Below are 17,211 nucleotides of genomic sequence, written 5' to 3'. Positions count from 1 at the left end.
ACGCACCCCAACCAGGGCCAGGGGTGTATGTGCCCTTGACCAGGATCAAACCCAGGAGCCTTCAGTCCAGAGGCCAATGCTTCACTGAGCCAAACTGGCTAGGGCAGGATTTAGAAAATGGGGTGCCAGGGTGGATGATTCAAGGAGAACATGAATCAAGATGCCCTTGGATAGTGAGAAAAGCAGTCAGGCTGGAGCTGAGCTGTAAGAACTTGACCCTGAAGGCATTGGGAGTCATTGTAGGTCCAGAGATCAAGCAGTAATGTGATGCAAGTAGTGTAATCTACTTTGTGAAGTACAATCTGCCTGCAGGTGCCAATTTGAAGCGGGGCAGGGGGTGCGGGGGGGGAGAGCAGATTCCAAGGGACAAGAATGAAGGCCACTAAATAAGTCCATGATTGGCATGATGGGTCCTGGCCTAGGGAAGAGGCCCTGCAGATGGACAACAGGGCTAACTATGAAAGACAATTCAATAGGGCTTGTCAGAGGAGAGATTCCTCACAGACTATAAGTAAAGGAAGAAGCAAAGCCTCCCAAATCTTATGGAGATGTGCCTGGATGTCATTGACACGTTCTAAAATACACTAATATAGAAATAGCTGATGTAAATGCAATATTAGAAATATTAACAACTTTCCCTCTCCAGAACAACAAAGTCTTCTTGCTACTCCCCACAAGTTTCTGGGAGCTAGTCTGGGGAGTTATCAAGACATACACAGCTGATTTTGAGGCTGGCCGAAGTCCAAGTGACAGCAAACACTCCAGCTAAAAATGTCTGGATTCACAGGACAAAGCTCAACAGAAGGACAGAGGTAGAAAATATTTCCACATCATTCTGTTTTCATTTATCTTCTTGTTTTACCCTTGAATCTTAAAGAAATAGTTTTCTCCTCTATCACCAAAGCTAAGTTCTTACATTTGTTAGAAAACCCACTCTTATTTCACCTCTTCAGGTATCTAACTCAACAATCAATCTCACATCTTCAGTTTGTCCTGTCCACAAGCTTGCTCCCTTCCACCTCCAAACCTGTTCTGACTCTGAAAAAAAAACAAAACACAAAAACTGCTCTTCTTGATACTAACATCCCTTATGATGAGCATACAACCTCTTTTTCCTTTCACTGATAAACTCTACAAGTAACTGCTTTCTACCCACCATCCCAAGTCTCTATTCTAAATTCCTCTTTTAATACTGTACTCCCAAGAGCTCCCAGTGGCCTTCTTTTTATCACTTCCAGTGACACTTATCCAGTGCTCCTGCGTTCCTCCTACTCAATATGTCTAGCCTGTCATCACATCAAAACCCACGCCGACTTTCTGGGGTCCCCAGGATCAAGTCTCCTTTGCTGTCACTTCCTAAATAAGGGTTTCTCCCCCAATTTCTTGATGCAGAAAGTTTCCACATCTACATTGCCAACTCTAACCTCTGCCTATGCTCCTGTCTTGAGGCCACATTTCCCAAAAAAATTCCACCTGGATGTCCCTCAATCACCTCCAATTATCCACATTTGAAGCTAACATCACTACCTGCAAAACCAGCTCCTGTCTTCAACCAGACTATGTCAGTAGGGACACTGTCAGTCCTCTGCAATGCCAACCCAGCTACTTCTGCTTCTTCATGGGCTTAATTTTCTTTTCCCCCTATAACTAGTTTAGTCAACAAATCCCCACATTTCCACCTTTGAAAATGTCTCTCAGTGTTGTCCCTGATTCTCCATCCTTTTGCCACCAACCCACACCAAGCCTCCCAGGCCGCCCACCCCACCCCGCCCCCGGGTCTGGATCACTTTTGCATCTTTCTGGATTCTCTCTCTCTTCTCCACTTCATCAGTAATATTACCTCCAGGTTAAACTTTCCAAATAACACTTTCTTTAGGATATGCCCTTGCTCAAGAACCTAAATGACTCCCTACTGACCCTGAATCAAATCCAAACACTTCTCTTGGGCTTCCAGGGCTCTTCCTATCTGGCCTTGCCCTACTTACCAATCCTGTTTCCTATTCCTCCCCAAACTACACCTTCCATTGGGTCAGCCAGAAATCCTCAATGTCAATGCCCCAACCTCCCTATGCCCACACTGCTCTTCCCACTCCCCATCCACAGCCCTCCCCAAGGGTGATCCTCAGTTCCACTCCTCTGTAGTTCTGTCAACTTTTTATCTTATAGCACCATAACGTTTAGCAATTAATTAGTCTCTGAGAAGTAATTGTCAATCACCTTTTTTAAAGTTCCTCAAGGGCAGAAAGCACTTTGAATATTTTGTTAGTATTCCATAGCATCCTGGACAGCAAAAGGCTTCTAGAAGTTGAAAAATCCTTGTTGGCTGTCTATTCCATTTTGTTCCTATTCCCAGTTCTGAGTTTCCATATTTCCCCTTCTCTGCCTCATAATCATGATCAATAAAATTAATGAGACACACTTTCCCAGGCTTGGAACAGAGAATTCCCGGGTAGATGATAAGGAGTCCACCAATCTATAAGAATAGTGTGCTGGGGTGGTGTCTGTGTGTGTCCACATTCATGCAGGGAAGTAATATTTAAGAATTCTAGCTTAATCAGTTGGTCAAGAGAACTGAAATACCAAAATAATTGGAAGATGACAAGTAAGGGACCAAAATGATAGAATACTTTGAAATATGCCTGATTAGAGGCACAGTATGCCATAGTTTTGACAAAGCAATTGCCAGTCTGGTCTTAGTGCATGCAAAATTTTCCACCAAAAAGAAGGAGGTAATCCTGACACTGGGGCCTTTGAGAATTGGTTTGAAGGTTTTCTCAGTTATTCAGTTGAATAAATTCATAATGTCCTGATTACCAGGTGTAGTGCTATGTTCCATAGACAGGGGAATCAGAAGGAAAAAGGTTAAGAAATATGGCCTTTTCCGGGCTCAAGAATCCCCAGCAAAAGCCCAGGCTAAAGATTGGGAAGGGTAAGATCAAGAAGCAGAGCACACAGGGCCAGCCTGCACTCCCTTTTGGAACTTTTACAGGTAATCAGTCATTTCCAGCCATATGCATTGAAGTTTTCACATTTCTCTGATTCTAAGAGCACATCAGACCTAGCCTCCCTTCAACAAGGCTGCCCAAGGAGGAAAGAATATCCCTAACAGGAGTCCCCAGGAGTCTGCTATTCACTCTGTGATTTGAGCCTGGGATAGACAATGTAAGCTCCTAGTTGTGTTTTGAAAGGCCCTGGGAAAAGTAACACATTGGACCATTAGAGGCCATTAACACCGTTAACACTGTGTGAATTCATTTGTCAGAAATTAGCAAGCCTCCAGAAACTGAGCTCTGCTCCAAGGGCCTGGGACAGAGAATAGACATGAACCAGTGTTTAGGTGGTAGGAAAGGGAAAGGAGGAGTGAACGCCAAAAAGTAAAAGTGAGGTCTAAAAAGAAAAAGTGGGAAGGCTCCCACTTCAAGAGTTTTCCTCAAGCTAAGAAAAGGCAGACTTTTGCCCCAGATGGGAGGCAAGAGGGATCAGGAAGACCCCCTGGTGAATGTTTTCTGGTATCATTTAGCTCACAGAAATTTGACCCTAGATGGCAGGCTACAAACTCAAGTCAAGTCTGAGATGCTGGCTCCCTACATGCACTTTAGAATCCATGCTTTGGTTCCCAGGGGGAGAGGAGAGAGAGAGAGAAAGAGGGAGAAAGAGGGAGAAAGACGGAGAGAGAGGGAGGGAGGGGGAGGGAGGGGAGAGAGAGAAAGAGAGAGAGAGAGAGAGAGAGAGAGAGAGAGAGAGAGAGAGAGAGAGAGAGAATGAATGTGTGTGTAGAATCCACCTCTGGGGGAAAAGAAGGAGGGAGAGAGGCAAGGTTGAGCAGGACAGGGTAACAGGGGCTCCCTCTGCTTCCTCCAGTCCTGGTGTCTGCTCCTGTACTCCAGCATTTTCCTTTCAGACCCACTAGAAAATGAATATAGGGGCCAATCAAGTCTTCACTTCTAAAGCCACAAGTCTCCCCAACAAAGCACTCCTAGAGATGACCTCGAGGGCCAGGCAGTGAGGTTAGGAAACATGGATGTGCAGAGAGCTTCAGAGCTATCCTGATCCCTGACCCCACCAGTTCATGCCCTCTAATCCAACTTACTGAAGGAGAGGGCAGAAGCGCCAGTCCCCATAACTTACTGGACTCCGTGGGACAAAGATTCCAGACAAAATGGTTCCAGACATGGGAGATGGGGAGCTCTATCTACCGAGTTGGTGGAAGCCACAGGTAAAAGGGACTTGGGGAATCCCTAGCCATCAGAAAAACAGGGCCACAGGTGGTGGGGAAATGAGGGTGGTAGGTGTCTGTTCTGGGAAGGGACTCTGTAGCCAAGGAAGAGGAGAAGCTATAGACCTGGGGGATGGGAGATGGCGAGGCTGAAAACGCTGGGAAGACGAATCTGGGGGCTTTACAACCCGCAGGCAAGCAAAGATCCAGTGGGTGTGTATGAGGACGACGCTAACTCACACTTCCAGGAATGAGTGATTCTTATGAAAAGCTTATCTGTTTCCAGAACTGGAAAAGAAGAGGACAAGGAGGAGGTCCCAGGCGCCCACCGCCCTCCCAACACGATCTGCCTCTCAAGTCTAAGACGCTGGCTCCCCGCACACACCCGGCTTGACCGTCCTGGGTCCGCCCCGCTCCTGACTGTCAGTCTGCAGCCTTCGTGACTCCGGGTCCCCACGGCCCTCTTTGCACATCAGGACCCCGGGCCCCTGGCCGAGAAGGGGTGCCAGCCCAGGGCGGCCGGAGCCGGGCTGACAGGCGCTGTGAGAAGGGGGACCGAGGGAGGGGCCGGGGACGCCGGGAGCCCGAGCGGCGCGCTGCAAAGTGATCCCACATCGCCCCATCCCCGCGCTCCGGGGAAGGCAGCAGAGGGAACCGCCTCCCGCTTCCCCACCACAGACTCCCGCAAGTGGGGTGGACACCGAGGGGCGCCGCGCTCCCAGCCCCCACTCACCCCCGAAACGCTACCAGCATTGCCATAACAACAGGAATCTAGGCAACTCCAGCCCGGACGACGAGGGGGATTGCTCCCCAACATGCACACCGCAGCAACAGCCCTGCTTCCCCAAACTTGTCCGAGACGCCGGGTCCGAGGCAGCGGCCCTGCCCCCGGCCGCCCGCGCCCTGCCCAGCCTACCTGTCCGGAAAAAGGCGTCCACGTCCGAGTCGGCTGCTCCTCCTTCCTCCGCCGCCCCCTCCGGGGGGTTCATGACTGGGGGAGGGCGTCCGCGAGCAGCCGGGGGCTGGCGAAGCCTAGGGCCGAGGACTGCCCAGAGCCGGGTGGGCGGAGGGCGCGGGGCGCAGCGGCTGCGGCCGCAGACCCGTTGGACTCTGGGCTCCGAGGGCTGGAGGCTGGGCGGCGGGGCTGGGGCAGGGAGCGCCGAGCCTCCCTCAAGCGGAGGCGCGCGGCGGGCTGGGGGCGCCTGCCGCTGGGTCCCCCATGGTACCCCTCCCCGGGGGCGCTGGCCGCCTGCTGTCTGCCGGGGCCGGGCCCGGGCCGGAGTCCGGGCTGCCTGGGCGCCCGCTCCTGCTCGGCAGCGGCAGCTGGCTCTCCTCCTCGCCCGTCTGCCTGTCTCTATTGTTCAGCCCTGCTCGGCTCTCCTCTTTATTTTTCCTCCTCCCTCCCGCCCTCCCTGTCTCTCTACCTCCTCCCTCCCTCGCTCGCTCGCCCGCTCTCTGGCTCCCCCTCTGGCTCCCGCCGCCGCCGCCGCCTCCCAGCTCCTCCCCCGGCTCCCGCTCCTCAGTCCCGGCCAACAATGAACGGGCAGCGCTGAGCTCCGCTAAGGCTCCGGCCCGGGCCGGGGCTGGCCGCGGACCCCCGGCGGCGCGGTCGCCTCCTCGCCCCGCGGCCCGGCGCCGGCCTCTCGGGGGGCCGAGAGCCGCCCCGAGCTATTGTTCCCGCGGTGCTAGGCCGGCTTCCTGAGCCCCGCAGGAAAGCCCCGCGCGGGGGGCGGCAAGGAGGGGCGGGGCCGCCCGGCGCACGCGGGCTCGCCCCGGGCTCCGCCGGTCGGTGCTCCGTGCCGCGCCCCGCTCCCAGGTGTGCGAGGGGGAACCCCAAGCTGCTGGTCCGCCTCCTCTGCAGACAGCTCCCGGAGCTGGACTGACCTGTCCCTAGGGGCTGGACTTTTCCTCCCTCCTTCCTGATAAGCTCTCTCCTGTCTTGCTCCCCTCCGGAACCTCTTGCGTTTTCCTCACGACCTTCCCATAGTTCTTTTCTAGCTTTTTCTTCCTTTTTCCCCTTTTCAGCGCCCCTTTACACATCTCTGCCTGTCTCCGTGACTCTTTGTCCAGTTCGTTCCTCTTGCGACGTCCCCCTGCCTATCTCTCCCTCCCTCCGTCACTCTTCTGTCTCCCATTCGTCTCTGTCCTGCCTCAGTACTTGGCCTGTAGCTCAGCGCTTCTCTTGGACAGCTGTCAAAACTCCCTAATCCCTGGGGCTCTGTTTTGTTCTTCTTCCTCGTTTGAATGGAGAGATCCAGTTGGCCAGGAGAAGGGAGGTGTTACAGCAAGCTGAATTTCAATTAAAGTGGGGAGAAAGGCTGGAGAGGAATGGGGATGACAGCAAAGAAAGAAAGCAGATGCTGTATGGGGTAATTAATGCAGTGATTGTATTGTGCCAATTGGTTTTTAAGCAATAATTAAACAATAATTAGCCAGTATTCTGTTTATAGTTCTAGTGACTGCAGAGACTATAAAATAGAGGCTCTTTAACCTGAGTACTTAATGTGGTGTGTTGGGGGCTGTTGCTGCTGCCTCATCCAGGCAAATGGAGAGACTGTGGCCTGACCTAATGTGTTAAACACACGTAATAGGAAAACCAGGTCCTAGTCTAAAGTTGATGGCCTGCTACCCACCAGCCAGAATCTTCTGGGTCTGTTTGTCTCTGACAGCCTACCTAGTTCTTTCTACCTCTCTCTGGGTCACAACACCTGGGACCTTTCCAAATCTACCAACTGGCTAACTCTAACAGCAAATAGAATGAATTAAATAAGTTTTTAGTGAACCCTTTCTGGCTCCATGGACTCATCACTTCCTTTACTGAATGTCACCATTTTTGTTTGTTTGTTTGTTTGTTTGTTTGTTGTACAGTTACCTGTCTCCAATCTATCAGACCCCATTTCTTAAAAAATTTTAATAGTGACTCAGATCACAAGTTAACTGCCATGAGATCTAATTCATCTGGCCCTGATATCTTGAACTGCCTTAAAGCGGTCAAGTGCCCCCTACTTACCACCTCCTCTAACAATGAAAGTACTTCTCATTTGTCTTTTCTAAATTTTGCCTCCCTAAATTAACCCCATGACAAAACCCTGGCCTGTACTCCCCCTCCCCACTGCCGCCACCCCCACACACAGGATGACAGAGCTGCTATTAACTGCCACTATTGTGCAGATAGAGAACCAGAGTCATGGCAAGAGTACTATCTGATCCCAAACTGAGAAGAAACATTACATGTTTAGAGGGAGGTTCATATTAAAATCTCAATAAATATGGACCAGAATGGGGGATAACCTTACATAATGACATTGATTTTTGAGAGAAAATTTGGTGATTTCTATTAAAAATTTAAATGTTCTTAGCTATATTAATATCAGACATATATTTCAGAGCAAATATTACCAGGGACATTTCAATTTATTAACTGGACATACAAACTCCTAACAGTTTTTGCATTTAATAAAAGTTTCAAAAAATATGAAGCAAAACTGATAGACTACAAGGAGAAATAGACAAATTTATAACTATAGGTAGAGATTTTAATATCTGTCTCATTTAATAATTGGTAGAATAAGGAGAGAGATAATCAGAAAGATATTAACAATGATATCAACCAACTTAACCTAACTGACATTTATATAGAATACTCCACTCAACAGTGGCAGGTACACATTTTTTTCAAGTGCACAGGTAACATTTTTCAAGATAAACCATATGCTAAGACATAAAATAAGACTCAGTAAATTTAAAAGGATTCACCACACACAGTATTATGCAAATTATACCTCAGTTGTTGTGTTTTTTTAAATCATATAAAGTATGTTCTTGAGCACAACACAATTAAATTACAAATCAACAACAAATACCTGGAAAATCCCTCCAAATATTTGCAAACTAAATAACATACTTCTCAATAACCCATGGTCAACAAAGAACTCAAAGGGGATATTAGAATTTAAAGTGAATAAAAATGAAAACACATCATATGAATATCTGTGAGATATCACTAAAGCAGCAGTTAGAAGGAAATTTTTTTAATATATTTTATTGATTTTTTACAGAGAGGAAGGGAGAGGGATAGAGAGTTAGAAACATCGATGAGAGAGAAACATCGATCAGCTGCCTCTTGCACACCCCCTACTGGGGATGTGACCGCAACCAAGGTACATGCCCTTGACCAGAATCCAACCTGGGACCCTTCAGTCTGCAGGCTGACGCTCTATCCGCTGAGCCAAACCGGTCAGGGCTAGAAGGAAATTTTGATTCCTAAAACATTTTGAAAAGAAAGGTCTCAAATCAATGATTTCCTGTTCTACCTTAAGAGTAAATTAAACCCAAAGCAGAAAAACAAACATGTTTAAGGAGCAGAGCCAAAGCAATGAAATAACAGAAAAACAAAAGAGAAAAATCAATGAATCCAAAACTGGGTTCTTTGAGATCCATAAAATTTATAAATCTCTAGTTAGACTGGAATAAGGCAACAAGAAAGAAGAATCAAATTATAATTAGCAGGAATGAGAGAGGTGGCATCACTATAGATTATAGAGATGTAAAAAAAATAATGGGATATTATGAACAATTTTATATCAATAAATTTGACAATTTCCATAAAATGGACAAGTTCCTTGAGAGACAAACTACTAAATCTTACTCAAGAAGAAATAGGTAATTCAAATAGCCATACATTTATTAAAGAAATAAAAATTTTAGCTTAAAAGTGTCCTATTAAAAAAAACTCTCATGCCCTGACCAGTTTGGCTCAGTGGATGGAGCTTCAGCCTGCAGACTCAAGGGTCCCAGGTTCTATTCTGGTCAAGGGCATGTACCTTGGTTGTGGTCACATCCCCAGTAGGGGTTGTGCAGGAGGCAGCTGATTGATGTTTCTCTCTCATCGATGTTTCTAACTCTCTATCCCTCTCCCTTCCTCTCTGTAAAAAATCAATAAAATATATATTAAAAAAAAAAAAAGACTCTCATAACCCATATGGCTTCATTGGTAAATTCTGTGAAACATTTAAGGCAATAATAATCCACACTCACTATTCCAGAAAAATAAAGAAGAGGGAAATTTCTATAAGGCCAGCATTACTCTGATGCCAGAACTAAACAAAGGCCAACTAAGAGAAAAGAAACTACAGACCACTATCTTTCATAAACATATATGCAAAATTCTTAATAAAAATTTAGCAAAGCAAACCCAATCTACACTAATAAAAGAAAAAGATGCAAATTTACCGTACCTTTGCGATGCCAACCAGGCAATCAGGAGTGGGTATGCAAATTAACCCACCAAAGATGGTGGGTTAGTTTGCATACGCAGGCGCTGAGTGGCTGGGGGCAGGGCAGGTGTTCCACACCACACTAGCAGCTCTGGGCCTCTGGGCAGCATGGGAAAGTGGAAAGGCGGCCCTGGGCCAGAGCAAAGGCGGTGCCAGCAGCCAGGGGAAGGAAGGCCCATTCTTGCACGAAACTTCGTGCATCGGGCCTCTAGTAATATATAAAAAGGATAATACATCACAGCCAAGTTGCTTATCCCAAGGATGCAGGATTGGTTTGACATTTGAAAATATATCAGTGTAATTTACAATATGTTATGAGTTTAATTTTGTCCCCCAAAAAGATGCATTGAAGTCCTAAAATGCAGTACCTGTGAATGTGATCTTATTTGGAAATAAGGTCTTTAGAGATATAATTAATTTTGAATGAAGACATTAGGGTGGGCCCTAATCCAACATAACTTGTGTCCTTATAAGGGAAAAGCTCCATGTTAAGACAGAGAGAAAACACAGTGTGACAACAGAGGCAAAAATTGGAGTGATACTACTGCAAACAAAAGAACACCAAGGATTAACAGCAACCACCAGAAGCTAGGGAGTAGCAAGAAAGGACTCAAGCCATAGACTTAGAGGGAGAATGGCCCTGCTGACACTTTGGTTTGGACCTCCAGCTTCCAGAACAGTGACAGAATAAATATATTTTAAGCTACCAGTTTGTGGTACTTTGTTACAGCAGTCCTAGAAAATTAATATACATACCATACTAAAAAGAAAAACCATATGGTCATCTTAGTAGATGCAAGATAAGCATTTGACAAAATGCAGCATCCACTTTTGATCAAAATTCTCAGAAAGCTAGAAATAGAAGGAACTTCCTCAACTTAATAAAGGGCATCTAACCAAAAACCTATAGCTAATATCATACTTAATGATGAAAGACAATTCTTCTCCCCCAAAATAGGAACAAAGCAGGGATGTTCACTCTCACTCCTATTCAACATTCTACTGGATGTTTTAACAATAAGAGAAGAAAAAGAAATTAAAGGTATCCAAATTAGAGAAGAAGAGGTAAAACTGCTTTATTCATAGATAACATAGTTGTCCTTTTAGAAATTCTACCAAAATGCCACTAAAACTAAGATCATGTTTAGCAAGATTTCAAAATATAAAAAATAAATTTTATTTTTATAGACTAGCAATGAAGATTTGGAAATGGAAATTTTAAAAAAATCACTATTTACATAAGCTCAAAAATATGAAATATGAAGGCTAAATCTGCTTAAACATATACAAGGCCTATACATTGTAAACTACAATACACTGGTGAAAGAAATTAAAGAAGACAAGTAAATAGAAAGATATACTGGGTCATTGATCAGAAGATATCAATTTTAAGACATCAATTTTCCCCAAATTGACCTGTGGATTCAATAAAATTCCAGTGAAGGTCCCAGAAGGTTTTCTATAGATATTGGCAAGCTGATTCAATGCAAAGAAACTAGAAAAGCCAATAACTAAGAAAGAAGAAAGTTGGAGGACTTATGCAACTCAATTTCAATACTTATTATAAAGTTACAGTAATCAAGATAATATGATGTTGGTTTAAAGATGGACAAATGGATCAATGGAATACAATGGAGTCCCAAAACAGACTCACACATTTATGGTCAATTGATTTTCAACCAAGACCAAAGGGGTTTCAGTGTAAAAAGGATTGTCTCTATGTGGTATTTGAATAACTAAAAAATCTGTATTAGTTTTCTATGGCAGTTATAACAAATTACCACAAACTTAGTGTTAATGACTTAAAAATAACAAAATTTTTATTATCTTGCAATTCTGGAAGTCAAAATGGGTCTTACTGAGCTAAAATCAAAGTGCTAGCAGGGATACACATTCTTTTCAGAGACTCTAAAGAATAATCTGTTTCGTTGCTTTTTCTGCCACCTGTACTTTTTTTTGGCTTCTGTCCCCCTTCCTCCATCTTCAAACCCAGCAATATTCATACTGCCATCTCTCTGGATCTCTCTTCAGTTCCCCTCTCCCACCTCTAAGAACCCTTGTGATTACAATGGGCCCACTCAGATAAATCTAGGATAATCTCCCTATTTTTAAAGTCATCTGATTAGCAACCTTAATTCCATCTGAAACCTCAATTCCCATTTGCCATGTAACCTAACATAGCCATAGGTTCTGGGGATCAGGACATAACCATCTTTGGGGAAGAGCATAATTCTGCCTATCATAATATCCATATGCAAACAGAAAATAACTTTAGATCAATATCTCACACCATATACAAACATTAACCCAAAAAGACAATAGACCTAAATGTAAAGCCTAAAACTATAAAATTTATAGAAGACATTGAAAAAAATCTTCGTGACCTTAGGGAGACAAAGATTTCTTAGATATGGCAACCTAAAGCATAAATCTTAAAAAAAAAAAAAAAAAAAAAAAGAATAAACTTGACTTCAAAATTAAAATTCTGCTATTCAAAAGACATTATTAAGATAAGCCATTTGGGGGAAAAGTATAGGAGATACACATATCTGATGAGGGACTATACCCTGAATATATAAAGAACTCTCAAACTTTTAAAATAGGAAAATAGACAGTCTGATTTTTACAAATTGGGCAAAAGATTTAAATAGACACTCACCTTAGCATATATATAGTTGGCAAATAAACACTTGAAAAGATGCTCAACATCAATAGTCATTAGGGAAATACAAACTAAAACCACAGTGAGATACCACAATCTATGTCTATAATTAAAAAGACTTGTTCAGCCCAGCTAGTGGGGCTCAGTGGGTTAGAGCATTGTCTCGTGCACCGGAAGGTTGCAGGTTCAATTCCCAGTCAGGGCATGTACTAGCCATTCTTGAGAAATAAAAGCATATAACCTTGCAGTGACTTGTACACACATTGTCATAGCAGCTTTCTTTATAACTAGAGCGCTGGTGCACAAATTCGTGCATGGGTAGGGTTCCTCAGCCTGGCCAGTGATCGGGGCCCATCAGGGCTGGCCAGCTTGGGGGAGGTTGGCTGTGGGAGCACACAGACCACCAGGGGGCAGCTTCTGTGTTGAGCGTCTTCCTCCTGGTGGTCAGTGCGTGTCATAGCGACTGGTCGTTCGGTCGTTAGGTTGTTCAGTTGCTTAGGCTTTTAGATAGAGAGAGAGAGAGATAGCCAAAACCTGGAAGCAATCCAAAACCCATCAACAAGAGATAGGATAAACAGATTGTGATATATACGTATGATGGAATACTATTCAGTAGTAAAAAAGAGTGAATTATTGATATACCAACAATACATGAGTGCATCTTAAAATAATTATGCTGAATGAAATGTCAGACCAAAAAAAGAATACATACTAAATCACTCCATTTATATAAAATTCTAGGAAATGCAAAGCAATCTATACTGACAGAAAGCAGATCAGTAGTTGTCTAGAGATGACCAGAGGCCCTAGAACCCATGACTCTTAAGCCAGTTTTCCATACTACTTCCCTGTAACACATTTACCCTTACCTGAGGAGTCTGAAGTGATGATGGGCATTCAGGTGGTAATGTCCAATCAGCAATCAGAACTGTCATCGCAGAGCCTGGGAGGGCTTGGAAGCTGGAAATATTGATTAAGGAGCTAGGAGCTGCTGAAGCAGCAAGAGCAAATGAGATAAAAGGTTTTCTATTCATTTCCATTAACTTTCCTCTCTAGATATATTATCCACTTGTATGCCCTGCTTTCTACTCAAATCAAATTGCCTTAGAACCAGCACCTCTTGCTGAATTTCTTGACTTCATTAATCCAGTTTCATACACTAGAACCCTGGGAGAGTTGTTTGGCTCATCCGCCTCCTCTACTTCCTGCATCCATATTTCCATGTTGCCAAAGTTTTCCTTTGAAATGACATCCGTTGTCCCTTTCCCTCTGATGCCATCCTAGTGGAACCTTCAGCGCTGTAATCTTGAACTTCTAGAACAGCTTGCCAACTGGCTTCTCCAGGCAAGATGAGGACATTAAGCCAATGCCTGGGGAAAATAAGATAGGCCAGGGAGACAGACCAGTCACAGGAACATATTGGCCATGGAGACAAGATACAAGAGGATATCCAGAAGCAGTTTGGAGTCCATAGGATGCCACAGAGACGTGAGGGGCAACAAGGACTGGGACATGGAGACAGGTAGGTTACAAGGGACCTGAGAGAGAAAGAGGAAGGTGGACCCCAATTGTAGGAGAGAGCATGTGGTGAGGGAGTGAAGTGGAGGGTGGAACCTGACTGGAAACAGTACAGGAGCCTGTGGTGAGAGAATGGAAGCAGTGGTACTGAATCATCTGTTCGCCAAGTTTTGGCAGTGAAGAAGAAAAGACAGTGGCTAGACAGGACGGTCAAGTTTCCAAATGTTTATTTCATTTTGTGTTGGTTTTTTTTTTAATGGAGCTAGCTATGCAGAGTTGAAAGACAAGCTGAGAGGAAAAGCAAGGGACAGAAAATTCTGAAGCTGGGAAACTATGAGCATCCCTCAGAAACTGGAAGGGTGGATGGCCTTCCCTGTTGCCCTGATCAGTTGGCATCCTGAGGGTTGGTCTGCATAGAGGAAGTTGCTGGTAGATATTCCGGCCTCAAATCTCAATTCCCAGTCCTCAGCTCGTACTGCACAGGAAATTTCTAACACAAAGCTGTTTCCTTTGTCACACTATTTTCTGTTTAGAGTGAGCATAGGAAGTAATCTGTCCTGTTCTTTTAACAATTCCAAGGGAATGCCAAAACATCCCCTGGTCTTGGCCTTGCTTGATATATAGTTGTCACAGAACCAAAGTTCTTCCTGACCTCTGCCCTTAATCTTTCCTGCTGCAGTTGGAGCCCATTCCCTCTCATCCTGTCTTTGGGAATAGCATGTGGTAGCAAAAAAAAAAAACAAAAACCCTGCTTGGATAAGGCAATCTGCAGCAGGTAAAGTAATATGAATTTCCTCCAGATCCTAAGGAAGTTGTCCTCATAGATTCTACATTTGTGTTTCCCCCTTAGCCTTGCCTCTCATGAAGATAGGGAGGCACTCAAAAATACTAAAGAACTTCCAATTATAACTCATTTCCACTAATATTGTGAGAGAACTATCCCTTTGGTCATCTCAGAGATTCTGATCTGAGGAAGCCAGAAAGAATTCCACAGCTAGGAAACTAAAGTATATCTTAAGCTACCCAAGAAGAGTTACATGTGCTTAAGAAGTAACCAGACACACAATCCAGTCAGCCTCAGAGCCTCTCTGTGTCACCAAGTAGACTCAAGGAAGAGTTAAGTTACCTCTCAAATGCCATCTCAAGAGACTAGAAGGATCTGCCAAGCATCCCTCAGGGATGTGTCTTGCAGCAAGTGACAAAAGGGGAATAAAAATGTGGGGGGAAAGGTGAGAAACAGAGAGTTTAAAATGAGATAAGGATAAAGACAAAAGTGGAAGATGGTGATAAGGAGAGGGAGGGAGGGAGGGAGAGAGGGGAGAGAGAGAGAGAGAGAGAGAGAGAGAGAGAGAGAGAGAGAGAGAGAGAGAGAGAGAGAGAGAAGGAGAAGGAGATGTAGAGAAAGAGAAAGAACCTCTTTCTGTTGTTCACTTAGATTGTAAATAAAGTTTTATTGGAACACAGCCATGCCCCTTCATTTACTTAGTGTCTATGGCTGCTTTTGTGTTACAGTGGCAGAAATGACTAGTTGTGACAGAGACCATATGACCTGTAAAGTTAAAGATATTTACTATCTGACCCTTTACAAAAAGATGTTTGCTGACTTAAAATAACATCATAACTTTCTCTAATACTAGTAAGCTTTTTGTACTTCTTCAGCTATTCATTATGTTTAAAGTTATCTACAGAAACTATTATTTTGAGAGAAACCAAGGCTAGAGCCAAACAATTGGAAAATTGGTCAGAGCTGTAGCTTAGGGAGTAACCAAAGCAAAATTGCACCAAGATACAAAAGAAATCACAAAGCTGAAGAACAAATTTGACTATCTGGGGGGACGTAGAAAAGGGTAAAGGATGGATAAATGGTGGTGGGAAAAAATTGGACTTAGGGTAGTTAGCACATAATACAATATACAGATGATGTATTATAGAATTGTACCCCTAAAACATATAATTTTATTAACCAATGTCACCCCAATAAATTCAATTAAAAAAACACAAATCAGACTCACAATAAGTTGGCTACAGATGAAAAATACATATGTGTGTATATATATTTGTGTATGTGTATAAAATACAGAAATATATGTGTGTGTATATTCTTATAAGTATTACTAGAGGCCCGAGGCATGAAATTCGTGCAAGAGTAGGCCTTCCTTCCCCTGGCTGCCTGCACCAGCTTCCAGCCGGAACCAGTTTCCCTTGGGCACGCGGGACCCAGGCTTCCCTCCTCTGGCCCCAGGCAAGCACCTGGGACCTGGGCTGCTTCCTTCCAGCCACCTGCAGGCACCCAGGACCTGGGCTGGCTTCCTTCCAGAAGACGTCCAGTCTAATTAGCATATTACTGTTTTATTATTATAAATTATTATTATACACTGAGTGGCCAGATTATTATAATCTCTGAATGCATAATAATCTGGCCACTCAGTATGTATGTATGTATATATATATATACAGATTATTATGACCACCCCATTAGTACTTCGTTGGGCCAGCTTTTGCCTTCAATACTGCAGCGATTCTTCTTGGCATTGACTCCACAAGATGTTGAAAGGAGATGCGAGGAATCTGACACCATGCCTTATGAATAGCACTGTCCAGTTCTGTGAGATTTGATGGTTGTGGAACAAGCTGCCTGATGGCTCTTTTAACTTCGTCCCACAAATGCTCAATTGGATTGAGATCTGGTGATTGTGGGGGCCACCTAAGCAAGGTAAAGTCTCCCTCATGTTCTTGAAACCACTCCTGCACAATATGAGCACCATGGCATGGCGCATTGTCTTGTTGGAAGAAGCCATCTCCACTGAAATATGCCATCAACATGATAGGATGAACTTGATCAGCAATGATACTTAGGTATGTTGTGCTATTCAGACGTTGTTCCACACTAATTAAAGGGCCCAAATCATGCCAGGAAAACATGCCCAAACCATAACACTGCCCCCACCAGCTTGAAGAGTTGTACTCATGCATGTGGGATGCATGCTTTCATGCTGTTTCTGTGAAATTCTCACTCTGCCATCTGCATGATACAACTGGAAACATGATTCATCGGACCACATGACTTTTTTCCAATGCTTGACTGTCCAATCCTTGTGTTCCTGTGCGAACTGGAGACGTTTTATCTTGGTAACTGCAGACAGCAAAGGTGTTCGAACAGGCCTTCGGCTCCATATCCCATACGATGCAGTGTATGGCTAATTTGCCTACAAATGTCAGATAGTCATAATAATCTGGCCACTCAGTATATATATATTCATGCACGAATTCGTGCATGGGTGGGGTCTGGCCAGCCTGGCCAGGGGGAGGGGTCATGGGCGGTTGGCCAGCCTGACTGCTGGTCGAACTCCTGGTCAAGGGGACAATTTGCATATTAGCCTTTTATTATATAGGATATACACTGAGTGGCCAGATTATTATGCATTCAGAGATCATAATAATCTGGCCACTCAGTCCTAACCGGTTTGGCTCAGTGGATAGAGCATCGGCCTGCGGACTGAAAGGTCCCAGGTTCGATTCTGGTCAAGGGCATGTACCTT

General features: G+C 44.5%; 1 protein-coding gene across 15 annotated transcripts in view; it reads right to left on the bottom strand.

The window, feature by feature from the left end:
- KALRN (kalirin RhoGEF kinase) overlaps positions 1-5,569 on the bottom strand; it is a gene marked incomplete at both ends in the record, with an annotated part of 667,375 nt that extends 661,806 nt beyond the window's left edge. For 14 of the 15 annotated variants that reach the window (XM_080657248.1, XM_080657225.1, XM_080657253.1 and 11 more), the window contains one exon: positions 5,133-5,569. In XM_080657248.1, the coding sequence (XP_080513374.1) occupies positions 5,133-5,205 (73 nt within the window). The remainder of the gene's footprint in view (positions 1-5,132) is intronic. The other variant, XM_080657229.1, reaches the window with a different exon arrangement.
- Between the last annotated feature and the right edge of the window lie 11,642 nt (positions 5,570-17,211).

This window comes from Plecotus auritus, assembly GCF_963455305.1.
Source record: "Plecotus auritus genome assembly, chromosome: 2".
In the NCBI taxonomy this organism is placed as follows: Eukaryota; Metazoa; Chordata; class Mammalia; order Chiroptera; family Vespertilionidae; genus Plecotus; species Plecotus auritus.
Note: the sequence above shows the minus strand (reverse complement) of the source record. Positions and strands in the feature narration are given on the sequence as shown.